At 45.0% G+C, this 27,183-nt stretch overlaps 2 protein-coding genes and 1 long non-coding RNA gene across 3 annotated transcripts in view; 1 reads left to right on the forward strand and 2 right to left on the reverse strand.

Moving 5' to 3' along the window:
- Positions 1–2,182, reverse strand: part of appl1 (adaptor protein, phosphotyrosine interaction, PH domain and leucine zipper containing 1) — a 12,867-nt gene extending 10,685 nt beyond the window's left edge. Inside the window, exons 1-3 of the mRNA XM_017431503.3 lie at positions 1,981–2,182; positions 981–1,079; positions 850–909 (exon numbers count right to left, since the gene is read on the reverse strand). Coding sequence (XP_017286992.1) covers positions 850–909; positions 981–1,079; positions 1,981–2,034 — 213 coding nt within the window. The 5' untranslated portion in view covers positions 2,035–2,182. The remainder of the gene's footprint in view (positions 1–849; positions 910–980; positions 1,080–1,980) is intronic.
- A 1,483-nt stretch (positions 2,183–3,665) lies between these two features.
- il17rd (interleukin 17 receptor D) lies at positions 3,666–27,183 on the forward strand. The gene is made up of 16 exons (XM_017431520.3): positions 3,666–3,983; positions 12,405–12,459; positions 16,005–16,127; positions 17,697–17,815; positions 18,983–19,103; positions 19,205–19,249; positions 19,372–19,523; positions 20,956–21,021; positions 21,102–21,156; positions 21,530–21,640; positions 22,601–22,785; positions 22,871–22,986; positions 23,490–23,738; positions 23,817–24,311; positions 24,617–24,897; positions 25,833–27,183. Exons 1-16 carry the CDS (start codon positions 3,864–3,866, stop codon positions 25,922–25,924), a joined length of 2,385 nt encoding a protein of 794 aa, XP_017287009.1. The 5' UTR covers positions 3,666–3,863; the 3' UTR covers positions 25,925–27,183.
- LOC119616969 lies at positions 13,653–17,119 on the reverse strand. Its single transcript, XR_005233081.1, has 3 exons — positions 16,502–17,119; positions 13,944–14,038; positions 13,653–13,880 (listed from the first exon to the last, which is right to left on the reverse strand). It is a non-coding gene; the product is annotated as an uncharacterized LOC119616969 (long non-coding RNA).

Genomic DNA, 27,183 nt, shown 5'->3' on the forward strand with positions numbered 1-27,183 from the left:
CTCTTGGCTAAAGGGGCAGTGATTCACCGTCTGGAGCCGCGAGTCAATCGGTCAAGTTGCATCGTTGTTTTTTCTTTTTATTTTAAATCCTACTCATCTGGTAGTCTGACAAGTCTGTCATGGTAATTTGAGTCTTGTCAGACGTCTGGGTGGTTCACAGTAGGTGAAAGGTGTGGGCCGCAGACCTCCCAGCAGAGGCTGGATTCACCGTGAGCACGAAGCAAGCGGGTGGATTTGACTCAGCATCAGGTGTTGACTCAAGCTGTCTGGACCTCGGGCCTTTCCACAGTGACCAATCAGCATGAAGGGATGATGCAGTCTGCGTTCTGACACCTTCTGTCGGAGCAGGACTTTTGTTTTTTGGCCGTCTGAGCCAGAGACAACCAGAGACACCATGATCGCAGGTATTTAAATAATCCCAGTCGTGTGGTTAAATGTTAGCGGTACAGCTGAACTGTGGTTTCTTTCTTTCTGTTTTTGGAACCATTTCTGTTAAGTACAGTCCAAACAAGAGCAGGAGAGCGTTGTATCGTTTGTCACCGCCCTGGATACTATTTTTGTTTTATCAGGGTTTTATTAGCTCTTAATCAAACATCAGTGACGCTCCGCCTCTCCTCAGGACGCCGCTGGTCGCTCCTTCGTCTGAATTAAAGAGTATTTATGACTCTTAAATATGGAAAATCTCAGGTTCAAAGAACGGCCGACGTCAGTGAAAAGCTTGTGAAACGTTGTGCTGTTTAACCAACTTCTTACTGACTCAATGTGCGTCGTAACGCCGGTTTTGAGAGACAGTGGACTCTGTTACCGTCACCGTGAAGGTGCAGCCGCGGGGTTAAATCGCTCCCCCACCTGTTTGTCGTACTCCTTCAGCAGCCTGGAGGTCAGGTGTGTTGCGGCGCTCAGCTCATTCTGAAAAGAAAGAGGAACAAAATGGCAGCGCTGACCAGGAGACACACGGACACGTGTGTGTGTGTGTGTACCTGCGCGTCGTAGATCCTCTGCATGGCCTCGTACAGCTGTGAGCAGTAGTTGGAGATGGCTGCAGTGTCCTCCTCAAACACGCCTAGTAAAGAGCGGGTCTACAAAAAAAAGAAAAAAGGTAAACAAACGTTATTTATTCAAATACACACCTTCACCTGGCTGCTATCTGTCCCTGACGTCCAACTGGGGACTCAAGGTGTGTCCAAACAGCTTTTTGGGTCTTAATTCGGTTTAATTTTTAACCAATCTATAACTCGTAAACGACTGAGAAACATGCTGCAGACTTGGCTTGAAGCTGCCATTTTAAAAAACTCAGCTCAGTCCAAATTTATACCAATCTGGAGCCAAATGCTGGTGACTTTAACCCTCCAGGTGAGTTAGAATTCAGTTAAAATTAAGGTAGAGTGTCCATCAAAACCCCCATGACGTCACTGATTAAAATGAGCGCAGCTACGGCTACTTTAAATTAAAAAAACGCAAATACAGTTTGATCTAATCTTATTAATATTGCACTATTTGTTTGCATCAATCTGTTCCCGCTCAGCATCACGGCAGGTACTACAGCGTAGACCACGCCCCCGGTCCGTGATGTCACAGCAGGTGTTTTTTCCTGCCAGGGTATGCCGCAGGTAGGCGCGGTAACATCACCCTGCCGGGTTTGTTTGTTTGTTGTTGTTGTTTTGTCCACAGGGAACGGGGAGCCGCGGGGTGACGCCGGCGTCTCCTCCGAGGATTGGCTGTTTTTCTCACGGGAGGACGGGAAGCGATTAGCCAGGCGGCTACGGAAGTAGTTACCTGATTAACTGAGCTGATCTGATAATGTTCCCGAGTTTGAGTCCTTACTGACGGGCAACCCCAGTGGGAAAATCGCCCTGCTGATTTATCCACTTTCAGGCCATTAGCGGCTAGCAAGCAGCTAATCTCCGGGAACAGTTAGCACGGCTTGGTGGCTAACGTTAGCCTGCCCTCCGGGAGGGCTCCAGAGGAAACATCGGCTACCTGCGGGCTGTCTTCCAGCGCCTCCTCCAGCGGCAGCTTCTCTATCCCGGGCATGGCGGCGCCTGGCGTGTCGGTAACTCCGCGCGGAACTGACGGACAAAAACGGGCACAGCGGATCGGCCCCGACAACTCCCACTCGAGATTTCTTCTCTCTCCACGAATTCACAACACCCCGAAAACAGCTCCTCCCGTGTTCCGTTTGCCCCGCCCACCGAGTCGGCGTTAGCTAAGAGGTATTTACATGCCCGTGATTGGCTGTTTGTTTAAATCTGAACAGGCGCCATTTTGGCTCCTGAGATGCTCACGATTCATTGTTACTGTGTACAACTGAGAGCCACAATGGAGACTTTAACTTTGTCAAGGTTTAAAAGTTAAATATTTATTTTGAACGATCTAATTAAATGTTTATATATTTATAATTACCAGAATTATTATTTTTAATAAGTATTAATAATTAAAAAAACAACAAAAAAGTGCCATTGGTTTATTGTTTGTCTGCTACATTTGTTTTATTACTATTTGTTTATTTAAAAAAACACATTTATTTTACAGTTTTGTATTCAGTACCTCAGGGGTTAACAGTTATATAGTTATAGTAAAACAAAACAAATCTTTAATTCATGTTTAATTTAGATTGGAGATGAGCTTTGTCAAGTTTAAAGTGTTTTAATATAATTTTAATATTTATATTCAGTTTGCATTAATGTTAAAAGCTTTTTAAATCAATATTTATGTACAGATAATTACCGCTTTAATAATTTAGGCTTTGTCTTGGTGTATTTTATGGCAAGTTTAATTTAAATGAAGGTGAAAGTTTTGAAAAGTATAAAAGTTACAAAAAAACAAAAGTCACAGCAGCCATCTCCTGAATGAGCTTAAAGTTTTGAGATATAAAACGGCTAAAATTTTGTTTCATGTTAGTCATAAAGGTGCAAAAGAAAAAAGAAATCTCAGAATTAATGACATTAAAAACAACACAAACATCATTATTTATTCACACTGAGTAATATTCTGTTTGTTCTATTGTATAAGAATAAACAAACATCTCCTCAGGTGAATAATTAGGTCATTAAAAATGTCTAAAATAAAGAAAAAACTCAGAAGTTAGATGATTCCTTTTGTCTGAACAAAACAAAAACCAGTAAATGTAATACCTGTGTTGACCACTAGAGGGAGGTGTGATCCTATCTATCTATCTGAACACAAATGTGAAGCAGTTAATTACATGATTGCCCGCTGCAATAAAAGATAGGAGATCCTGTAATTATGTGTCTGTTTGTTTGTGTATTTGTTAGCTAAATATCTCCTGAAACTTTGTAACTATCAGGAACTAATTGTTGGCTGTAACTTGCTAAGGTTTGGGAAACAGGAAGTCAAAGCTGCAGTGGGGTCAGCCTTTTGGTAAAGCAGGTTTTAAGCCCCGCCCCCTCGGTAGGTAAAATGTTGGTTCCTGTAGTTCTTACTTTGCTGTTTACGTCTTCATCTTCAAGCAGCCACACGTTTAAAACCAGGACGGCGTTAACCTGCAGCGCCGGCGCCAAACGGCGTCCCTCTCCTGCGTGTTTTAGACGCGTTCCTGCTTTAAATGGCCGACTTGTAGACGTGCTGCTGGAGAGCCTGATGGTTTGGGTGAGGAGCTGATTAAAACGTTTGAATCAAGGTGAGACACTGAACTCTGGATTTAGTGATTCGTTGATGCGGTTTGAGCGTCAGGGCCACTGTAATTCCTGGTCCCGCGCCCAGCCCGGCGGAAAGGGGCCCGCGGGCCGCCAGTTAGTGAACCCCGATCTGCTGGGGGGAGGTCACACCAGAGAGGCTGGCTCACCTCCTCCTCCTCCTTCCTCCTCCTCCTCCTCCTCACAGCGGCTCAGAGGACGGCAGGAATGGCGTCTCCTCGGAGCTTCTTCGCTTCTCTCTGCGGTTTGTTTCTTCTTCTGTATTTTTCTGTCGGATCTTCGTCTTCAGGCAGCAGGAGGACAAACCAGGACCGCTGTGGCTTCAAGGTGAGACACAAAAACCTTAAAAAACCCAACAAAACCCGAGCCTTCGGGTTCCTGTGGGTCTGAAAGCTGCGCAGACAGAACAGCTGATCCTGAAGGTTCTTCTTACCTGTTCCTACCTGTCCCGGATCAGATCAGAGGAAGAAACCCAAAACCCTCCTGACTCTGAGACATCCTGATAAAGTCAGAAAAATAAAAACATCCCAGCAGTTTTATTCCCTAAAGTCTCCAAACAGACAAAATGAGAAACAGGCGAACTTTAAAACAAACAGTTTTTGTTAATCAGAGCAACATGAGAGGATTAAACATAACAAAAAGTCTTTTTTTCTGTTTGGAAACCTGGAAAAGTTTATTAATCCCAGCCTGGGTGATTAAATCAACATTTAGCTGTAAAAATGTAAAAAAAAAAAAAACTCAATCAGGACACCAGAAGTGTTCAGAAACTAAACTCTTCAGGATTAAATGCCAGGATTGAACTTTGCTCTGATTAAAAGCAGAAAAGAAAACTGAGATGAAGACTCTCCTTAAAGAGGCTTTATTTTTACAAACATGTGGATTTTAAGGCAGTTAAACTGATTTCCTTGTTTGTTTTTTATCTGCTCCACACAACTGGTTTTTATTTTATTACATTTCGTGAGTTTTTATTGTGACCATCTGTGTTTTTAAAGTCCTGATATTCGCTCACAAAAAGGACAAAATCTGAAAAAAGTGAATTAAGCGAAGTTTGTTCCTGATTTATTTACATGTTTCTGAGCTTCTTAAACCTGTAAAATGTCCTTTCTGTGGTGAGAGAACAGGATGTTTTAAAGGAGATTAATCTGATCAGATTATTGTTTATTTTTATTTTTCAGTTTCAGCTAAATGTAAAAGTGTTGATGTTCTTAAGCTGAAAGGTTTTCAGTTTGTGGTCATTTCTGTCAACGATCAGACGCTTATTGATCAGTAATCAGTAAATAAATAATTAGATCAATAATTAGATCAATAATCAGATTAACAAACTGAATATTTATGGTTAAAACTGTTTACAAAGTTCAGGATTTCTTGTGTTTTTAAGGTTTGTTCAGGTTTTTATTTTCCTGTGTTGATAGACGACTCCTACCTGCCTTTGAAGTGTGTGTGTGTGTGTGTGTGTGTGTGTGTGTGTGTGTGTCTATATGTTTGTTTGACTCTCCCTGGCTTTGAAGTGTTTTCTACAGGAAGCTTCACACTGTTTACTCTGCTGAAACATTCCTTCCTGCAATCCCACCCCCCAAACATCCACACACGCACACACACACACACACACACACACGCACGCACGCACGCACACACACACACACCTCTGTCACCTCCCCCTCTCTCTCCTGCTTCCTGTCCTTTCAGAAACACATCAAAGCTCTGCAGGATGGGGGTCTGAGGACCTGCTCTGCTACAGGTGTGAGATTATTACAGCCTGCGGCTCTTTGTGTGTGTGTGTGTGTGTGTGCTGGTCTCACGTCATGTCGTTAAACGTGTAAAGAGTTTAACTTCATCACAAAGTACGGAAAGGAGCTGATTTCCCGCTCAGAACTGGTTGAAGCTCTCGTTTGAAGTCTGTGTTGAGGACGACTCTCAGCTACTACCACCGAGTCAGCTGTCTGTGGCGGCCATCTTGAACTGGACTAATCAGCTGTTGATTCGTATCCGATGATTACTTCCTGGAAAATTGAGCTAAAATCCACCCTGTTGTTGGCGAGATATTTTGCTAACAGAGAACCAGGGTTGACTCTAACAAGATGGGGTGTGTTTTGTGAAGGACTCTCAGCTACTACCACACCAAACCTTAGCTGAGTTATAGCCACTCGTGTGTTGTCTTGTCAGCTGGCTGTGGCGGCCATTTTGAATCGGGTTGTTGGTGCACATCCAGTTGAAAGTCTCATTAAAATCCACCCAGCGGTTTGTGAGATATTTTGCTAACAGACAGATCAAACAAGAGGGAAACTACGGGATCTGCCACCTTTCAAGATGGCGGCCGGCGATAAATCTGTCGAACACGCCACGAGTTCCTCGCTCCGTTCCTAATAAAAAAAAACGAGACCCGTAGAGTGCGGCGAGAGCAGAACCGTGACCCACAAACACCTTTATTACACTTAGAACCCAGTCGGCCGTGAAGAACATCTGGTTCTGGGTGTCGGTGAACGTCTGACCTCAGAACCACGGGTCAGGCCCGGTTAGAGAAGTTCCTGCTGTCAGACTGATCTGCCCCCAGCAGCTGTTGTTGTTGTTGTTGTTGTCCCAGTTTGTTTGTTTGGTTCTGCTGCCTCGCCAAGCCAAAATGGACGCCAGTTCTGCACCTGCTGCTGGTTCTGGTTTCCCAGAACTCGATGAGAACCGCCGCCAGCTGCAGGACTTCAGGTCCAACAACGGAGCGGGTCAGCTGAGGGGGTTTAGTAAAATAAAAAAATCTGCCCTCTGAATTTCCCAGCTGATGGTATTCGTGTGAATTCCTTTTTGAGAGGCGAAGAATTAGCTGCTAATCTGCGGCTCCTCGGGAAATGTGAGGATTTTATGGGACAGAGAACCAGATTTATCTGGATTTTCTCTGAAAAAATTCAGCTGAAGGAGCAGAAACTGAACTGAACACTAGCTAAAAGCTATAAATGGTAAACAGTTAGAAGCTAAATGCAGCAAAGTAGCAGCATGCTAGCCAAAAACTAAAAGTGTTTTTTAGTAAAAGAAGCTAAATGATAGAAGCTGAAAGGAAGAGAGCACTAGATAATAAGCTAAAAGTGACAGAAAGCTAAAAGAAGATTAGATTTAGCTAAAAGGAAATAGCAAAATATTAGCTAAAAGTAACAGAATGGTATAAAAAGCTAAAGCACCAAAAGCTAGATAAAAAATATAACAATAAGAAGCTAAAATTGCAAACTTTAACTAAAATCCTGATAAACAGGTAAAAGACAGCAAAGTAGCAACATGCTAGCTAAGGCTAAAGATAGCTTTTTGCTAATTTAAGCGTTTAGTTAGCATACTGCTATCTGAAGGTTTAAAGAAGTGAAATGGTAGAAGCTAAAAGGAACAGAGCTTTAGTGGGTTAAGTTTAGCTAAAAGTAGCAGAATGGTATTAATAGCTAAAGCACCAAAAGGTTAGCTAAAAGCAGATAAAAGCTAAAGACTAAAGCAGTTAGCTGAAGCAGATTTAAAAGAGAAAAGTGTTTTGGAGGCGATCTGTAGATGTAGATTTATGAGGCGAATATCTGTAAATAAAACCAGCCGTCACTGAATCAGCCGAAGGTTTTCAAAACACGAGCAGATAAAAAATAAAGTATTTAGATGCTGAGTCAGCGTGTAAAATCTGTCCTCTTAGACAAATCCACAGATGTGTTTTTATGGGATGTTTCAGGAATCGGATTAGAAAAGAGGATTTCTCAGAAGGCCAGGAGTGATTTCTCTTTTCTGTTTGAACACATCTGCTGAAGCGATCACATCCGTCTGCGAGGAGGAACCTCAGGAAGTCGCTCTCCTTCCTCCTCCTCCTCCTCGGACTCAACCTGCCATCCTCCTAAATTAGATTTCCACTCTGTGACGACGTCGCTTCGTCTTCCAGGACGTCGGCGTGTTTTTGGCATCGGGCTCGCAGGTCGTCACGGCCGGGTGGCGTCCGATGGGAAACACGTGTTTTCAGGGTGGAGGTGAAGGTGGAGGAGGAGGAGGAGGAGGAGGAGGATCCCTCCTCAGACATATAAACAGGGTTTCTATGGGTTTCTAAGGTAATAATCTGAACAGGAGGATGCTTTATTAATATTTCATTCATCAGAGGCCTCCCTAAAGGCCAAGGTGGACGATAATGTTTTTCCTGTTAGCAAAATATCCCATTTATGAAGAAATGTAGTCACTGGTTCCAAATCTACAACTCATTCAAGATGGCTGCCACACACAGAAAATGTTTGACAGATACTTTGCTCAGACTTGGCGTGGTAGTAGCTGAGAGTCGTCCACAACACGCGATGCTCGTCGCTCGAAGCTTTAGTTAACTATTGCTTGCCTGTTAGCAAAATATCTCATGAACCGCTGGCTGGATTTCAATGAAACTTTGAGGAAACAGTGGTTGGAGCTTCAGAAAGGACAAACCGTCACAGCAGGAGAGGAGCAGGTCCTCCTGGAGGAGGAGGAGGAGGAGGAGTCCTGATGAAGGAGATGTGTGTGTGTGTGTGTGTGTGGCGGTGGGGGGGTCATTGAGGAGCAGTCATGCAGGAGGAGGAAGCTGCAGGTTTTGTTCCTGCGGTGGGAAATCTCTGGTTGGCTGCTCCTGAACACACACACACACACAGACACACACACACACACACACACACACACACACACACAGGGTTTGTATTGTTCGACCTCACTCCTCTGGTTCTGGGTTCTGCTGCAGATCTGAGGTCAGCTGATCGGGTTGATCTCTGACTGAAGGAAAAGAACCGGAGAACCGTTCCTGTTTTATTTAGGAAACACGTAAAGTTGCTGGTCTGTAAATTAAACGCTCAGCTTTCCTGCTGTTCTACGTTTATAATGTTTTTATCTCTTCATGAAAAATGAAAATAAACTCTGAGTCAAATTTACAAACATTAGGCTAATATTTAAGGTGGTAGTAGCTGAGAGTCGTTCACATCAGCTGTTCAAACCAAAACAGCTAAAAGTCCTTTTCCATCATCAGATGGTTTCAGTCTGAGCGAAGACGAGCTGATCTCAGGTCTGTCTTTACACGTTTTCAGTTCGAGGCTTTAAGAGTTTAATGTTCTGAAACCTTTCACTGAAAGTCTGCTGACGCTGTGAGACTCTAAAAAACCTGATTTTCTTCCCAGCAGCTGATTGGTCCTCCCATATGGAAGCGTTTGAAGGTTTGTGGAAGACATTAAGACCCAACAGGCCGGAGTTTTTAACCTCCAGGGCTTTTCTTTTTCTTCTGAAAATCCCCTCATCAGCTTCACAGAAACACATCCTGACTGTTGGTTCTCTGGATCCAGGAGACGCTCGGCTCTGAAACGGTTAAAAAAGGTCCGATTCAGGTGGTTCTGTGTTTCTGTTTGTGGAACGGGTTCAGCTACAAGCAGAGCTGCCAAAGAACAGAACGAGAAAAAGTTTTAAAAATGAGTCGTTTTAAGCTCCTCTGAATGATTCTTATCTGACGAGTCGGACGAGTCGGTCCTCCGCTGTCAGAAACCAACAGGAGGCAGATTATTCTGATGTCCTCCGATCAGGAAAGAAATGAACCTCTCCGGTTTCCTAAGGTTTCCTCAGGTTTCCTCGGCAGCACGGCGCGGCTCTGAATGTGTTTTCTGGGTTCTGGTTGTGATCAGAGCAGAACATCCCCGCTGACATGCTGGGACTTGGATAATTTTAGGTTTTAAATATCCAGACGCTCTCCCTAAACTCCTCTGTGAACGCAGGCCGCTCAGCCATCGTGTGACGCAGAAATTCTTATAAAACTTTATCATCATCTGTAAAACCAAGATTACAGGATGAACCACAAACAGCTGCGCATCAAACTGATACAGATGTGATGAAATCAGCGTTTTTAGGAGAAAAATCACATTTTCTGCTAAAATTCAAAGAAGTTACTGAAGCTGAAGCTAAAGTGTTAGAGCTGAAGGGAGCAAAACAACAGCTAAAAGCTAGAAGAAGCAGAACAATGGCTCAAAAAACAGAATATTAGCTAAAAGCTGAAAGATGCAAAAGCCTGGCTAAATGTAGCAAAAAGTTAGCTAAGAGTAGCAAAATGCTGGCTAAGGCTAAAGGTAGTGAAAGGCCAGCTAAAAGCTAAATGTAGGTTAGCAGAACAGAAGCTTAAAGTAGCTGAAGAAACAATCCGAGCCAGTTAGCTGGATCAGATTTGAAAGTGAAAAATATTTTGGAAGGAACTGAGGATTTTATAGGAAATTATTTGTTGTTAACTTTTCTGAAAAGCAGCTAAAAGTTACATCAGCTAAAGGTTACAGCAGCCATCTCCTGAATGAGCTGAAGGTTATGAGGTATAAACAGCTAAAAGAGCAGAAAGTCTTTGAGTGTTTAAAACTTGTAGAGAAATAAAAAACAGCTGAATCAGCACCGACTCGGCGCTGCGTGTTTTATTAATGAACGTCTAATCCGGCCTCCTTCAGCTGCTCTTTAGCTGCTCGCTGATTAAAGGTCAGCTGGGAGTTTGTCCCCACATCTGGAAGCGCTCGGCTCCTTCTAAACAAAACGACGCAGAACCCTGAAGGAGTTCCTGTTTAATCAGATGGCTCCATCTCTTCTTTCCACCTTCCTTCGGTTTTCCTTCCCCTGCAGGCAGACTGATTACATCTCCTCCAACCCCCCCCCCGCTTTGATTAATTGCACTTTTAGCGAACTGAGCCTCCAATTAGCCGTCTGATTACCACGGGAGCTGAGCTCCAGTCTGGGGATTTCCGGGGGAAATTCTGTTTTCTCTTCAGATGTTTTGTTGAGTTTTTCCTGTGTTTATAGTTCTGTAGTTCACGTTAAACCTGTTTATATTTTCTGCAGAAAGTTGAGCCGCTGAACGGCTCCTAACCGGCGCTCTCTCGCCGTCTTGTCTCTGGCGTTTCGCCTCTTTTATTCTCGGCGTGTCTCTCTCTCTCTTCGGGCCTCTGGCTCTGCAGGTGGACTGAAGAGAGGCTGAAAGTTGGACATAAAAGCTCGAAGCATTAAAACTTTCTCTCTTGGAGTCCGTTTCCTCCGCTGCGTTCAGGGGTTTGCAGGAAAAGTTACCAAAACGTTTCCTGAGGAAAACACCCATCAAGCTGCTTGTCCAGCCCCTCGGTCGGTGTGTGCGGTCGTTAGGCTTTCAGGAAACTGATAATTGGTGCGGGGGGAAGGGGCTTCGGCTGCTGTTTGTCTCGCCAACAAACAAGAGCCCCCTCGTTTGGTTCTGACCCGGCAGGGGTCCGGACCGGGAACACAGTTTGGGGTCGGAAAGGCCTTCGGGTCGTTCGGATGTTTGCTGAGAGGGTCAGCTCTGACAGCTCTCTTCACGTTTGGGGATTAAAAACAAACAAAAAAGAGAAACAAAAAGCCCAATTTCACAGTCTGTCAGGGAATTCGTTAATTATATTTGGACTTTAACTCAATTCAGAACCATCTGAGTTTGTTTTTTAGTTATATAAGCTTAGCTGCGTAAAAAAAGCTTGTATCTGGTCTTTAGTGTCGGACTTTAAACTGTGAAAATCCACCTTCAGCTGCTTCTCTGTGAATACTTCAGCTCTGTGTTTAATTAGCTGAACATAACGCTGCTCAGACTGTCATCCTGCGACCGCAGCGGATCCAAAAACAATCAGAAGAGACATTAAACGAAGAGAAGCTCACCCATACAACGCCATCCAAACAAAACGGACATTTCTAAGTGGGCGGTCCTAATCCAGGATCCGGACGGATCGGGTTCAGATTAATGTTTGGAATCAAATTGATTTATGTTTTCTTTTGAAGTGGATTATTTTTTATATATATATTTAGGTTTTTACTGCTTTGTCTCCAAAACAACCGGAGCTATTCTCCATTTTTGAGTCAAATTAGAGGATTTCACGCCGGCGGGGAAATTATCGTTTATCGAGTTTTCTACCAAAATAAAAGCCTTTTTCTTGTTACCGTGAAGTGATCTGTGTGCAAATAACATTTGGAGGAGTTAAAAGTCAGATTAAACCGATCCCAAGCTTAGCCCAGCTCTGGTGTGGCGATCTGCACCTTGAGCCCAAAGGTCAGCGCGCCGGGGCGAGCGAGCTGAAGGCGAACCGTCAACGACGAGACGCGAAGGCCCGTCTTTTTTAAGGATGTTTCTGCCTGATGGTTAAAAGATCTTTGTTAGTGTTGGATTTGAAGCCCGAGGAGGAATGTGTGTAATCACCAACATGTGTTCGGCTTGTTGTGCGCCGGCGCCCGCTAATAAGCAGACTCCACCTATAAACTCCACCTATAACGTCCGCTCACACGCAGCTGGGTGTCCGCCTGATTTGTTTCAGGTGTGTAGTCCTGGTCCTGCAGCCCAACACCTCTAACGGGCCTGAGACTGGAAGGTTGTGAGTGTTTGTGGGAACATGAACGACATGAAAGCTGCGAAATGAAGCGTCTCTTTCAGAAAAGCCGAAGCTTTGATCCGTTACGAACTCAGAAACGATTGTTGACACCTGCCGCTCACCTGAGGACAAACGTCCTCACCTTAGCTTACCTGAGAGTCCAGAAGATGTTTTATCCTGGAGGTACGGAGGCCTGAAAGTGCCAAAAACAGGCGTGATTCTGAAAATATGCTAAAAGATTTATGTGTCAATAAATTGTGTATTCAATTTTTTCATGTCTTTAATTCTTTTGCATTTTTCTCCCTGATCATTCTCTCATTCAACACTTTATTTTATCATAAAACACTTTTATTTTTGCTAATTAAATGTATTCATGTTCTTTAAAGTGTAATTTTGTTTCTTTTTGGTTTTGTAGGCGCAGTCGGGCTCAGATGGCGCTCGCAGGTTGGCCGTCACCTTCAGAGCCGACAGTAAGTTTCTTTTTTAAAATCTGCTCAAACTGACAAGTCGTCAGGATTCGTGTCGTTACGGGAACAGCTGAAGATGTTTTGAGGGAAACGGGTCGATCCAAACAGACATCGGGTCGGTTTTATGCTTGACATCTTTAGTCAAACTTGGTTCAAAGATAATTAAAGTGTAATTTTATTAGTGATACTAATAAAATAATATTTAAAAACATAAAATGAAACAGTTTGTTGGAAACAGTTCTGCTGCGTTTTAGGACTTGTTTCACTAAAATAAATCAGTTTTCTTGAAGAGATTTTCTGTTTCACTGTGAAATATTTTAACCCTCCACTTCAGGGCTTTAGATTTAAAATCTGCAGCAGAACCAAAAAGAAACAAACAGAACTAAACAGAACCAAAACAGAACCAAACAGAACCACACAGAACCAAACAGAGCTCATCATCAAAACTCACTTTATTATTTATAAAGAATCTGTTTAATTTAAGAGAATAAATGTATTTTTCTCTTTTATCCAGTGTTCAAAGCCCCCCCTCCTTCAGTTTTTGTGTCGCCCTCTTCCTCTTCCTCGTCCTTCATCCTCTGCCTCCTCTTCATCTTTTCTTCTTCTCCTCACGCTTAAAGTCAAGTTCCTGAGCCGTGGCCGATCCCTGCCGGCTGCTTTTGTTTGTGACCATGAGCGAGGAAGTCCTTTAAACCCCCTCTCTGTGTGTGTGTGCGCATGTGTGTGTGTGGCTGTGTGTGTGTGTGTGTGTGTGTGCTTTTAGTCCCTAATCAAAATGCTGTAAAGCCATCGTAACAAACTTTTCACTTTTCTACAAACTTAACAGGATTTCTTCCATTTACCTCGTGTTTTTTAATCTTTAACCTTTAATTTAATTATTTGTTTGTATTTTTAATGTTTTAATTAAAGAAAGAAAACACGATGATCGATTTTCAGCAAATTTAAACTTTCATAAATTCATAAAGTCAATCAGGAAAAGTCAAAATAAGAAGATTTATCCATTTATAACTTTTTTATTTGACCTTTTTTTTTATTCATCGACTTATTTTTATAGATCTTTTTTATTGACTAAGTTATTTACCTTCTGTTTAAAAGAAATATAATTTATATTATAACCTAAAATATTTTTATAACCTAAGAAAATGTTTTGTTTGCTCAGATTTAAGCCCAGAACTGAAAACTTTTTCCAGTTTTTGTCCAAGAATTGCTTTGAAAAGAACTGATTCGTTCAGATTTCTGTAAATGTTTCGGTTTTTTCAGATAAATTCAGGTTTCAGGTTCGACTGTTCGCCTCCCAGAACGTTTCAGGACTTTCAGCTCCTCCAAACCAGCAGCTGGTTCCTCTGAAGTTCTCCTGGACTTCGGCTCATCGCGGCGGCGCCGGCGCCGGCGCCGGGGGGTCTGAGGTTCTGATGCGACCCGTCCTGAGGAGCAGGAATAAAATGTTTAGAGCAAAGTAAAGCAGCAGAGCGTGAGCTGCGACACACCTCAGTGGTTCCTCTCCTCCGGCAGGATGAAGAGGATGAAGAGGAGTTCCTCTGTTTGCTGTGATGTCATGGCGACCTTTGACCTCCTGCCGGTTCTTGATGACATGAAACGAGAATAAAATTAAAAAAGAAGTCCAGTCGTTCACCTTTAAAGGATGTCTGTGGTTCTGCTCTCCTGTGAGGAGAGGAAGAGGAGTAGATTCACACAGAAGCTGAAAAGCTTCTCCTCTTCATCTTCATCCTTCAGTGAGCGTTGGCCTCTCACACTGAAGACAAAGATTAAATGTGGAGGAAGAGGAGGGACGATCTGCCTCCCCTTCTTATGCAGGAGGAGGAAGAGGAGCAGCCAGCTGTGACCTCCTCCTGCAGCCCTGAACGTGACCCAGCTCTGAGGAGGAGGAAGAGGAGCAGTGACTTGTGTCGAGTCATCTCTCATCCCATCTTCCTCCTCCTCTTCCTCGCCTCCATCAATAGGAGGAACAGGGGAGCAGTCAGTCGTGTCTGAGCTCACGCCTCCTTTTTTTTTTCTCCTGCTTCCTTCACGGCTGGCTGCTCCTCATCCTCCTCATCCTCCTCTTCGTCCTTCACAGAATAAGATGAAATGTGGTGTAAAATAAATAAAATGTAGAAGTCGTGTCTGAAAGCTGATCTGCTCTAAACCTTCAGCTTTTTTATTTAAACTTTAAAGAAAACGACATTCATGAAATAAAATCTGGTCCAAAGAGTTTCTGAAACCTGCAGCTCCTCAGTTACTAACACACACACACACACACACACACACACACACACACACACACACACACACATACGATACACAACCTGTGATAAATACCAAAAATAAGTCAGGTGGCAAAATGTGAAGCTAAAAAAAAACCTAAACAGAAAAACCAAAAACAGCGATTCTTTTAGGAAGTTTAAAAAGTCAATCATGAAACTTTCCTGCAGAAAAATGATCATTTTCCCAGCTGAAGGTTAAATGGTTTATCCTACCAGTCAACCACCTAACTAACTAACCAACCAACCAACCAAAACCCACCATTCCAACCAACCATTAAAGCAACTCAACCAACCCAACTACTATAGCCAACCCATCAAGGCAGGAATATAACCAGCCAACCTAAATAACCAACCATTCCATTTATTTCAACTAATCATCTGAAACAAAACCAATTAACCGCACAACCCAGCTAACGACCCAACAAACCCAACCAGCCCAGCTACCATAACCAGCCAACTAACCAACCAACCAACCAGTCATTCTAACCCTCCTGAAGCCCTCAAAAGACAGAAAGACAAAGAGAAGCTCCTGTACCTTTGGGTCAGTTTAAGGGTTAACCAACCAACCAACCTCCCTCATCAAGCCAGTTACCATGATCAGCTAGCCAACCAGTAACCAACCAGTCGTCTCAGCCAAGCAATAAACTGATCATCTGAAACGAAACCAGTCAGCCAAAGAAACGACCAACCCAACCAGTCAGCTATTATAACCAGCTTAACCACCAACTAACCAACTAACCAACCCATCCAGCCCAGGCTTTAATTTCCTTCGGTCTTCCTGAAGAACTTGTGAATCGTTGATCAGCCGGAGTTTCTTAAAGTTTCACCACCATCAGCGTTTCAGAGAGAAGCTGGAAGTTCAGTTTAACTTCATTAAACTCAAACTAAAGTTTAATTTAATCTAATTTAACTTGAGACAAACAGTAAATGTCCCACACAGGACAGGGCAGGACAGGACAGGACAGTGTCTCAGCTGTAGTATTTGTCCTGAGCAGAGGACGAGCTCCTGAACGTTTCTGGAAGGAGGCGTGAAACGACGAGGCTGCTGGTCTCCTTCCTGGGACTGCTTGCTAACGTCGTGGCGTCGTCGCATGACCTCTGACCTTCTAACACCTTACACGGCCTGAGATGAGGTCTTTATTTTCACTCAGATCATCCCGCCGGTGTTGAAGGTTCTCTGAAGTGCTCAGCGGAACATGAGGAACGTTTTATGTTTTATTTCTTCAACTGTTCTCAGAAATCTGTAGAAATAAAAAGTTTTCCTCGTCTCTCTCTGCTCCTCAGACTGTTCCTCAAACTCTCCGCTGGGGAAACACGTCATCCACGAGGTCTCCAACATCTCCTTCAGCCACCTGGCCTGCGAGGATCAGGCCGCCGTGATCGTCCACTGGTCCGCCAGTCCGCTAGGTACGTCCCGCCCGTTCCCCCGTCTCACCTGTCCAGGTGTCTGTCTGTCTGCCCGGCTCGGAGGGGAAAGCGAGACGGTTAAAGCCCTCGCAGAGCTAGGATTACCGAGCGCTGCATGTCTCTTTGATCAGAGCGGAGCTGGAGAGGAGGAGGATCACATCTCACACAACAATACCACGATTTGATCGTGAAGGAATGTGTGTGTGTGTGTGTGTTTCTCTGTAACACAACGGGCTGTTGTGTTCTGGTAGAGGCTGTAAATGTTGCCGTCATGCAAGCAGAGCAGCCGTTTGGAAGATGTTATGAACCTTAAATAACTTAAAGGCCACAATGACTGGAGAGGAGGCGGGGCCTATGAACAGGTATGATCTTACCTGTTGCAGATGACCTCTGTTTAATTTGGAGCAGATTGAAGAGCTGATGGCTAGTCCTAACCTCCTTTTTATAAACCTTGACACTGCCGTCAGTTTCCCATGACGTGAATGAAAGCGTTGCTCCTCGTGGCAGTGCTCCAGGCTGCACAGGAAGTGCTACAGCTAGCTGCTGTTGCCGTGACTATGCAAATTAAAGGCCTGGCTTCCCTTAAAGGAATGCATATCACCCGCCACCTTTTTAGTCTTCAGAGTTTCAGACTAAGAGTAACTTGTGCTGTAAATGTTTTGCTCTCAGTTGGCGCTCGGAGTAGGACTCTCAGCTACGTTGTCTGCGTAAAAAAATGGCGCTCGCATGAAAACGCCGTGAAGTCGTGGAGCTGATCTCAGGCGGCAGTAAAAGACAGAGAGGCGTGTTCGGAGACCTGCCTGAGGACACAGAAACCAGTTCTTCCACTCCGTCCCTCTGCGTCTCTGTGTCTCTTGCAGAGCTAATAGGGAAAACATGCCCGGTGGATCTGAAGGTGTAATTACAAAACAGATGTGTTTTTCAAAGAGGAGAGGAGGAGACGGAGCGGGAGGCGAGGGGAGGGTGGGAGGACAGGAAACCAGAGGTCTGCTCAAAGACTTGCCTCCTAAACTGTCCTCCTGGACCTCGTCTGAAAAGCCCATCAGGTTGGACGAGGAGACATCTGAACTGAGCAGAAGAGCCGCTGAAAATAAAACCACAGCTGCTGAAAACCAAAAAGCACAGATTCGGTTCCGGTTTCCTGCGTCGGTTTGAAAATGAGCGAAACGTTTTCAGAGTTAAGTAAAACTGTTATAAAATACGGCATCATGGGGCCGAATTATCTGCTTTTCTTCTGCTGAAGAAGCTGATTAAAGAACCATTAAAGCTCCTTTTTTTCTGGTTCAGACTCTTCACTGCATTTTATCCTCGGACAACGTTTTGGTAAAACCTCCTGAATCTAGTCGTAGGTTAACTGGGCTGAATTTGAGTGTTTTAGATTGAAATTGAATTGTTTTTTAAGTGTTTGTCGAAGTCACGAGTCTCTGCTGAAAAGCGTAACCTGCTCTGATTCACTCAGTCAGGAATGAAACATTAAGGAGACGACGGGTGGAGTCCTGAAGGAGAAGCTAAACGAGGGAAGACGGTTTAAGGACAAAGATGGATGAACTTTGTGTTTCGTCTCTGCAGGGATCGAACACATCAAGGGTTTCAGAGTTTACCTGGAGGAGAAAAACCCCGAAGGGAAGCAGTGTCAGCACCTCCTCCTCAAAGACCCGCGGCAGCTCAACTTCTCCCACAGGAGCACGGTGAGACGGAGGAGTCCTCCCGCCGGGAAACAAACCGCCGGACCGACTTCCTGAAGGCCTCCGTCCTCCAGGAGGAGCCACGTGGTCAGGTGGCGTAAACGCTGCCATTTTGTTCTTGTAGCTCCGACCGCCGCTTGGTGAAACACAAGACAGCTCCAGGTGTCGTGTGATTGGTCAAAAGTTGTTTATGAGGAAACGCTGGCGAGCTTTAATGGAGTCGCGGCCGAAGCTGTTGGAAAATCCAGCCGTCTTTACAACTGAACTAAGAAACCTGCAAGCTTAAAAAGACTGCAGAGACACAGGCGGCTTTTCGCGGCCGGGAGGAAGTGCGCCTCAGCCGTGCGGGTGGCGCCGGGACTCGCTCCCTTCGTTCGCTCATTGTTGAGCACCGCCAAACGGCGTCTCGGTCGGTTTAATAAACATGTCTGGTCGCGGTGAGGGAAGCAGAAATCTGTACGAGGACAGGAGAGCTGAGGAGCCGGCAGGAAAAAAACCGTTTAATGCCGCAGGAGGAGGGAGGAGCTTCCTGGAGGGGGGAGGAGCTTCCTGGGAGTTCTGATCCGAGCGTCTCGTGGGCGATAGATGGCGTGAGGAAACGAACGTCTCGCGAGCATTTTACCGCAAACCCACTTCTTGATATCTTAACCTTTTAAGGCTCCATACCCTTCAGAACTCCCAGGAGGCTCCACCCTCCTCCAGGAAAGCTCCACCCTCCTTCAGGAAGCTCCTCCTTCCCTCCGGGAAGCTCCTCCCTCCTCTCCTGTCCCCGTACTCCTGGAACAGTCGTAAAGACGGCTCGCTCCAATAAAGCTCGCCGGCTTTTCCTCATGAACAACTTCTGATCAATCACACGACACCTGGAGCTGTGAGGAAACGGTTCTCTTTGTGGCGAGGAGTGGCGGACGGAGCTACGGAAACAAAACGCCGCGCGACCACGAGACTCCTCCTGGAGGATGACTCCTCCTGGAGGAGAAAATCCATAAAATTTAAACTTTATTAATAAAAGTCTAACTGTCGCAGACGCTGCAGTTTTTAGATTATATAAAAACAGATCTGTTTTAAATATGTTATTAGTTTAATAAAAAGCATTTTTTAATTTAAATTTAGTGAATATGTAAAATAAATATAAATTTTATTTTTTTTTGCTCCCCCCCCCCACACACACAGAAGCTGAGCAGTCAGCCGTTCAGCGGTTTGACCTTTGACACCGACTACATGATCCGCGTCGTCCCTTTCCCGTCTCTGATGAACGAAAGCTTCTTCCCGCCGTCCTTCCTCAGAACCAACTGTAAGAACGCGCCGGACTTCAGTGTCCAGATCGGGCTGAACTTTGGGTAAAAAGATGCGTTTGAGTCTGACTCGGACCTCTGCGTGTTTTTGTTTTGACAGCGTGTGAAGTCCTCCTCGGAACCGACAACCTGGTCTGCAAGCCGTGTAAGTTCTTCAACGCCGGCGCCGCAAACGGAGCCACGTGTCGAGGGGAGGAGCCGGCTTTCATTTTGTCTTTAGTCATGCATCAAAATGTTCAATAAGTTGTTTTGTTTCTGCCCCTTCAGTCTGGAGGCCGAGGAGCCTGAACGTGTCCCAGCTCGGGTCGAACCTTCACGTGGCGTTCGATCAGGCTCCGCCCACCTTCGGTTTCCACCTCTACTACCTGTACTACAGGCTGCGGCAGGGCGGCCTCCTCAGGCTGCAGCGCTGCAAACCGGTGAGACGGCGTCTGCGTCAGCTCACTTCTATTACAGGCGGGGGACACCGTGGACATGTCCATCACAGGGACACATGGAGACAAACATGGCGTCTTTAGTGTTAAATTTAGTCAGTTTTTTTGTCTTGAGGCGATTTTTGAACTTGGAGCTCCAGCTTCTGTTGGAGGTTCAGACCCAGAGAGGATGGAGGAGAAGCTCAGAGGCAGAGATGGAGATAAAAATATTATTAATAATAAAAAAAGAGACTGGGACAGACAGTGAGGACTTTGTTGATGAACTAGGTTATCCATTATTTTTTAGAGAAGGATTACTGGAAACAGAGCATGTTTTTTCTGTCTCCCTTCCAGCCAAAATAATAACAGAGACAGATTCAGATCCATATTTTGAGCATCAGGACATATTTTATAACATTTACCTGAATGATCCTGCATGAACAGGACATAGAAAATGACCAAAACTAAGAATGTGATGTGCCCCTCTGCCTTGTTTTGGACAGAAACTGTTTATATCAGTAGCCCAAAGGATTTATGGCAATTTTTTAGAACTCCTGATTGTTTGATCTAAAAAAACGCCTAAGAAAATGTCAGCATTTTAATGGAGAAAGTGTATATAACTTTGTTGTTTGCTCAATTTGTTCATGTTTTTATGAATATTACTGATTATATTTACATTCCAAGTTGTAAAAACATTTTATTAAGTATGTTTGTGGTTTTTATAGTAAAAAAATCTAAGAATTTTCCACTCGGATTTTATGTTTTTTGTGTGATTTTAGGTCTGTTGTGTTAATACAGCAGGTCAAAAGTAAAATATTACTTGAAATTCACACTTGGGAGGTTGTGCTGAAAAGAATGACACCAAACATGGCGGTTTAACCACTTATAGGGTGAAATATGAAGGAAATTTAAAATAGTCTAAAAAACGAGGGTTAAACTTTCCCTCCATGTTGTTTCGGTTTTAGTCCACTTTTGTTCCCGTCTGTGAGTTTTGGTTAATTCCTGACAGACGCCTCAGATTCTTGTTTCCAGCTCTCCTGTTTAGGAGAAACACTCGGTTTTATTTTGTTTTTGAGAGGTGGTAACCCGAGCCGAAGGTCCGACCACATCAAGTGTCTCCACCTTCTTCAGTCCTCGTGTGAAGGTGGAGCGGGCAGCCCCTCCTGGCTTTGATGCGTCTCCAACAACTTTGTCTTTTCATGTCTTTGTCCTCTGGCTGAGTCATGCACGCGGGGGGGACAACACGGCTTTCACAGCGCCGCGCTCGATTGTGATCCGACTCAAAGACGCAGCTGTTTGAAAAATAAAAAGACTTTAAGACACGACCGTCCGGTTTCTGCTGCCGAACAAAGAAAGGGTTTTATGTCCTGAAGTTTGTTTTTGTTCAGCGTTGAGACGAACAAAACAAGCATCTCTGAATGTTATTTTATCATCGCAGGACGTGAACCAAGCCAGGACGACCTGCGTCCTGCAGGACGTGACTCCGGGGACCTACGTTATAGAGGTACTTGAACGCATCACAGTTTAATGTGGATTAAAATGTAAATCTGACTTTAAAACACTGACTTTATTTTTATTTTTCAGCTGAAGGACGACGGGAACCAAACCCGGAGACAAGCTCAGTACCACGTCAGCCAGGGTGAGATAATAAACATAAAGTTAACTTTTATAACTTTTAATGTTTTAAACTTGAACCAAAGTTTGAGTTTTCTGAAGCCTCTCTTTCTTTAGACGCTTCTTTTGTTTCTTTTGATTCTTAAATCTGTTTATTTACGAACAAAGAGAGCATCAGACCTCTAAAGGTGAGCTCGTGTTGCAGCAGATTTCTTACCTGAACAGGTAAACTGTAACCTGCAGCTCGAATTTCCAGCTCGGGTTGTTCCACTTTCTTTTGCTGCAACAGCAAAAAACACCAAAGATTGTTTTTAAAAGCTTAATAATTCATGAAAATAAGTGATAAATCAGCAAATGTTCCAAATAAACGAACATAAACTGTTTGTTTCACCCACCAGTGCACTCGCCGTGGGCGGGGCCTATCCGAGCCATGGCCATCACCGTGCCCCTGGTCGTCCTGTCGGCCTTCGCCACCCTCTTCACCGTCATGTGTCGCAAGAAGCAGCAAGGTGAGCGGACGAGAAATGTTTATTTTAGGAAAGTTTAAAATGGCCGCTGGTTAAAGGTGACCTTTGTTCACTTCAGGCCGTCCCTGTTGGTTCCCGCAGCGCTGAAGGACTGACCACCTCTTTTAAAATCATTTATTTAAGAAACAAACACCTGATTTGTTCTCCAGAAGGTCTGAGTCGTGATTTTTAACATCCAGCTCAAAACGGTGAATTTTCCTCCAACGTTAATTCATCTCAGCTGATTTCACACAAAACAGGAAGAAATTCAGGTTAAACTAAGATCTTCTGCAGAGTGAAAATCCTGGATTAGCTTCTCGAAGGTGGCAGCGTGTTGCAGCATATTTCATTTTTTATTTATCTGGATGTAAATCGCTTGTTTTAGATGATTAGTTCCAGCGCCCAGTCTGGGAAAACGCCCAGGACTTGAAGACCGACCTGAGCGTCCAGAGCTCGGCTGTCATGGCGAGGCTTACCTGGTGGGGCTCTTCCAGGACGCCAACATGTCCGCCGTCCACGCCAAGAGGATCGCTGTCATGCCCAGAGACAAACAGACGACCGGCAGAAGACATTTACCACAACGAACGTACAAGAACGGATAGAAGAACAGAGTCTTCAGTTAGAGGGTTCTACAGACCGGATGGATGGATGGACAGATGGATGTTATTCCCTAAAGGAATGCTTGTCTCCCGCCACCTTTCGTTGGACACCATTTTGTGTTGAGGAGGACCTCGGCTGCAGCCGTTTTGGTCAGACCTCGTGTTCTCATGTCATCATCGTCATGGAAACGACTCTCAGCTACTACCACTCAAAGCTTAGCTCAGTATCTGTAGATCTAACTGAGTTAAATCCAGTTTCGTTGGCTGCGGCAGCCATCTTGACACGTTACATGAAATGTTTTAGGTTAATTCATGTCTTTTTAGGGGAACTTTATCGATAAATTTCTCTTTTTCCCGCCTGCAGAGAACATCTACAGCCAGTTGGACGAGGAGAGCAGCGAGTCGTCCAATCAGAGTGCGGCGCTGAGCAGCGAGCGCCCTTGGCCCCGCCCCAAAGTCTTCATCTGCTACTCCAGCAGGGACTGTTCCAAACACACCAGCGTCATCCAGAGCTTCGCCTACTTCCTGCAGGACTTCTGCGGCTGTGAGGTCAGCGCGGCGAGACGTGGCGGGACGCGGCGGGGGACAAACTGTTGGCTGAAAATGACGCGTCTCTGGTTCGGTTTGCCCTCAGGTTGTGTTGGACCTGTGGGAACACCTGGAGATGTGTAAGGAAGGTCAGATGTCGTGGCTCAGTCGACAGCTGGATGAAGCAAACCTCATCATCATCGTCTGCTCCAAAGGCCTCCGGTAAAAAAACGTTTTATTTGACTGCAGTTTCACCTGTGGCCACTAGATGCTGCTAAACACTGAGAAATGTCAGAATAGTTGTTTTAATGTATGAAGAAATGAGGCAGAGGGTTCAAACAACCCTCTGCTTCACCACTTTATCTGTTAATATTTTGATTTAATCTCTTCTTCCTATTTGTGCTTCGTTTTAATTCCCTCCTCCATCTTTCTTTTATCCCTCCACCTGTTTCGGCCTTTCAATTCAACAACCTTACTTGTTCCTTTAGATAAACCTAATTCCTGCACTTTGGCATTAGACAGATGGGCGTATCAAAGGACAAACCAGAGATTATAATTTATTATATTTACTATAAAAAAAGGGCTAAAGGTTATAATAAAAACACTGAAAGGGAATCAGTCATGTGCAGGAAGTTGAGTGGATCCTTTCATAATAAAGCTCATAATTCAGTCACATTTCCTTCTAATTTTTTGTTTGGATTCTGCTCTGATCATCTCACCTGCAGGTATTTTGTGGAGAAGAAGAGTCGCAGAGGGAAGACGCCGGTCGGTCGCCGCAGTAACAGCAGCAGCTCGCCGACGGGCGGCTCGAACGGCGACCTGTTCGTCGTGGCCATGGCCATGATCGCGGAGAAGCTGCGGCAGGCGAAGCAGAGCGAGGAGGGCGGGGATCTGGCGCCGAGCCGCTTCATGGCGGTTTACTTCGACTACTCGACAGAAAGCGACGTCCCCACGGCGCTGAGCCTGGCTCCCAGGTACATCCGCCGCCGCAGCCGCCGCCGCCCGCAGCAGCAGACTCACTGTGAGATCGACTCAATGTTTCTTCTCCTCAGGTTGAAGCTGATGGACCAGCTGCCTCAGCTGTACGCTCGGCTCCACGCGGGTCAGTCTGGTCTGGCGGATCAGGACCAGCAGCCCGTCAACGTCTCCAGGAGGAACTACTTCCGCAGCAAGTCGGGGCGCTCGCTCTACGTCTCCATCTGCAACATGCACCAGCACATGAGCCAGAACCCGGACTGGTTCGAGAGGCAGCTCTCCCCTGCAGGATCTTCGTCCGAGTCCTCCTCCAGACCGGCTCCGAGCCCCCCTCAGGAGCCCGCCGGGCCCTCGCTGCCTCAGCCCGAGCAGAGGTTCAGCTCCGGCCTGGTGCTGAACCGGGTGGCGGTGAGGACGCCGGCGCCGGACGGGGCTGACGGAGCGACGAGGAGGAATGTGCTCCTGCAGGCCTCCGGCTCCGGTCCCAGTCCTGGTCTCTGTCCCAGTCCTGGTCTCTGTCCCAGCCCAGACCTGGCTCACTGTTCTTTATCTACGCAGGGATCCGCCTCACGGTAAATCAAGCTTCATGTTGGTTTGATTAAAGCTAAATGTTTGTTTTTGTTTTTACAACAGCCTTTCTGAAAAGGTTGGGACGTTGTATAAGATGTAAATAAAAACTGAACACAAAAATCCAATATTTTATTCTCAGAGGAACACAGTAAACAAATCAAATGTTGAAACTGAAAAATCTTTTGGGAAAAAATCTGGTATTTTTAAATTTTATGGCAAAACATCTAAAAAGAAAAAAAAGAAGCTGTTTTGAAGTTGAGGTTGTTGTATTTCAGACACCTAATCAGTCTGATTCTGTTGGCTCCAGGTCCACGACTGGAACATCTGGAGTCTTACCTGAAGAATCCTCCTCCTCCTCCTCTTCCTCAGCTCCCTCCATCCTCCAGGATGAGGTGTGCCCTCTTCCCGTCCGGGCTGAAGAAGAAGAGCATTCCTCGGCCCCAGAAGTCCCGCCTCCTCGCGATTCTGGCATCTACGATTCATCCGTCCCTTCGTCCGAACTGTCCATTCCTCTGATGGAGGGACTGTCCCCTGACCAGGTGGACTCCTCGTCCCTGGCGGACAGCGAGTCGTCTTCGTCGGGGCTGGGTAAAGCTGCGATATTCAGGGATTTTTAAACACAAGTTTGAACTTATTCTGGCTCGAATATATTCAGATATTCTCCTAAATCTTAAAGTAGATGGTGCTAAAGGTTCTCGAGTGTCTTTTAATTTGATAAGGCCTAATAACTTCCTGTCAGTGATCATGATTGACTGCAGCTGGTGGTTTCTTTTTGCCACCCTAAAAGGGATTTGTTGGACAGCACTTATTGGGCTGACCAGAATCCAGATGACCTCAGTGAAGACGTAGGAAGAAGTAGAGACTGGTTCTGGTGTTCAGGAACCACCAGGGAGCAGCAGAGTCCCTGTTTGACATCACCGTGGACTGAGAGGACGAAGACAGAAGAGACACCTTCAAGCTGGAGCTCGAAACCTGCAGCTGGACGAGTCGAATGTCTCTGATGGACGAGACAGAAACTGAGCCGTCGGGCCGCAATGACAGGAAGGAGGAGGAGTCGAGGTGACAACACTGTACCAGCTGTCGAGCACGGTGGCGGCAGCATCATGCTGGGGTACGAAATTGGGGGGAAGGGTGAAGGAGGAGGACCATGTCTGAACACTTAAGCTTCACCTCAGATCAACATCTGGACGGTTGGACCTCGGACACAGTCGGGCGTTCCAGCGGTATCCCAAACACCAGAGCTGGTTTCTGATTGGACGAAGGAGCTTCTAGATCAGCCCGACCTCAACCTGATTGGATAATAATTAAAAGTCGGGAAATCCACCAGTTCTCTACCAAGAAGAGTGGCTCAAAGTCAGCTGTTAAAAAGCATTTCAACAAATATTCGAGTTTATTTGAGAAAATCCACAATAAGTTCAAACTTGACTCGTCGTACTTTAATGTTGTTATCTGTCGTTCATGCTGATCCGTGGCTGTAAGCTTTGACCTCACCCTTCGGGTGTTTTTTTTTTTTCCTCCCCCAGGTGACGAGGAGCCGCCGGCGGTCACGTCGCTCCGCTGCAGCAAGGACCGCCATCAGCTGGAGCGCGGCGGCGCCCGGGCGGCGGCGCTGTAGGGAGGCCCTGAGAGATGGTGCCAACTGCCATGGTCGTCGTCGTGGAAACCGGAAACCAGAGAGGACTTGAGAGGAGGCGTTGTAGTCGCTGCGGTGCCCCCTGCAGGACAACGTTTTATTTTGAAATCACCAGTTTAAAAAAGATAAATAAAACCCTCCAGTAGAACCGCAGAAAGAAACAAACGAACCTCGTAACCATGGCAACCGCAGCATCCTGATCTCGGCTTCGGCAGAGCTCCGTTGGAACTGTTCGTTTTATTTTATTTTTCCCCGATTCTCGGGACGCTCGTCGATCAAACGAGCTCGCACCAAAGACTTCAGAAAACCAGCCGATGGTCGGCGCACTTTTAGGAGGAAGAGCGCCGTGCCGCATTGCCCGGCAACAACAACGCCTTAATTGTCCCACGGCGGCCGGATGTGTTTTATAACATTTATAATGTTTGTTCTTTTTTTTGTTTTTAGCCGTTTGGACAAAAACCACCTGAATACGAGACTTCCTGTTGTGAAAGAAGCGCCTCTTCATCTAAACGGAGCGTTTTTACCGCCGGAAAACACATTTTGGAGAATATTTCGTTAAAATAAACTGAAAGTTTTTTTTAACAGCCCAACACGGAGCGGTTTTATTTTGTTGTTGACAGGAAAGCCAACAGGACTGTCAGAGACGGTACTAACGCCTGGTAATTTGATAAAACCTGTAAGTTTTGTGAATAGAAATTAAAATTTTTATTATCTGAACGTTTCTCCTACTGATGCAGCCGTCCCTGCCCTGTTTTAGATTTTAAAAACCTGTTTTTTAGATGAAGAAAACAAAAAGAAGCTTAGAGTTTATAACGACACGTTCCTGCCAGGACAATGAAGTGAGACGAGCTTAAATAGTAAAGTGTTGAAAATTCAGAATAAAGACTTCAGAGATTATTTAGTTTTTGATTTAAGGGCTTTTTCCTGGATTTTCTTACAGTCCACAGGCAGATATTTGGTCTTTTTATCATTTTTTATTATTCAGAACAAAACCTTTTACTGTTTTCTGTTGTTTTAAGCTCAATTTTCAGATTTATTCTTCAAGTTGCTGCTGAAGAAACCCAACTTCTGCATGTTTGTTCGTTTTGTTTGAAGATTTATCATCGCCTACTTGTAAATATTTATTGGAGTTCCTTTAAAAATGTTGTGTATAGTTAGGATGTTAGTATTTTTGTACCCATTTTTATAGAAATGTAATGTTTTTTTACATTAATGTAGGTAAATAAATCCACTTTATTAAA

This window comes from Kryptolebias marmoratus, linkage group LG4 (genome assembly GCF_001649575.2).
Source record: "Kryptolebias marmoratus isolate JLee-2015 linkage group LG4, ASM164957v2, whole genome shotgun sequence".
NCBI lineage: Eukaryota > Metazoa > Chordata > Actinopteri > Cyprinodontiformes > Rivulidae > Kryptolebias > Kryptolebias marmoratus.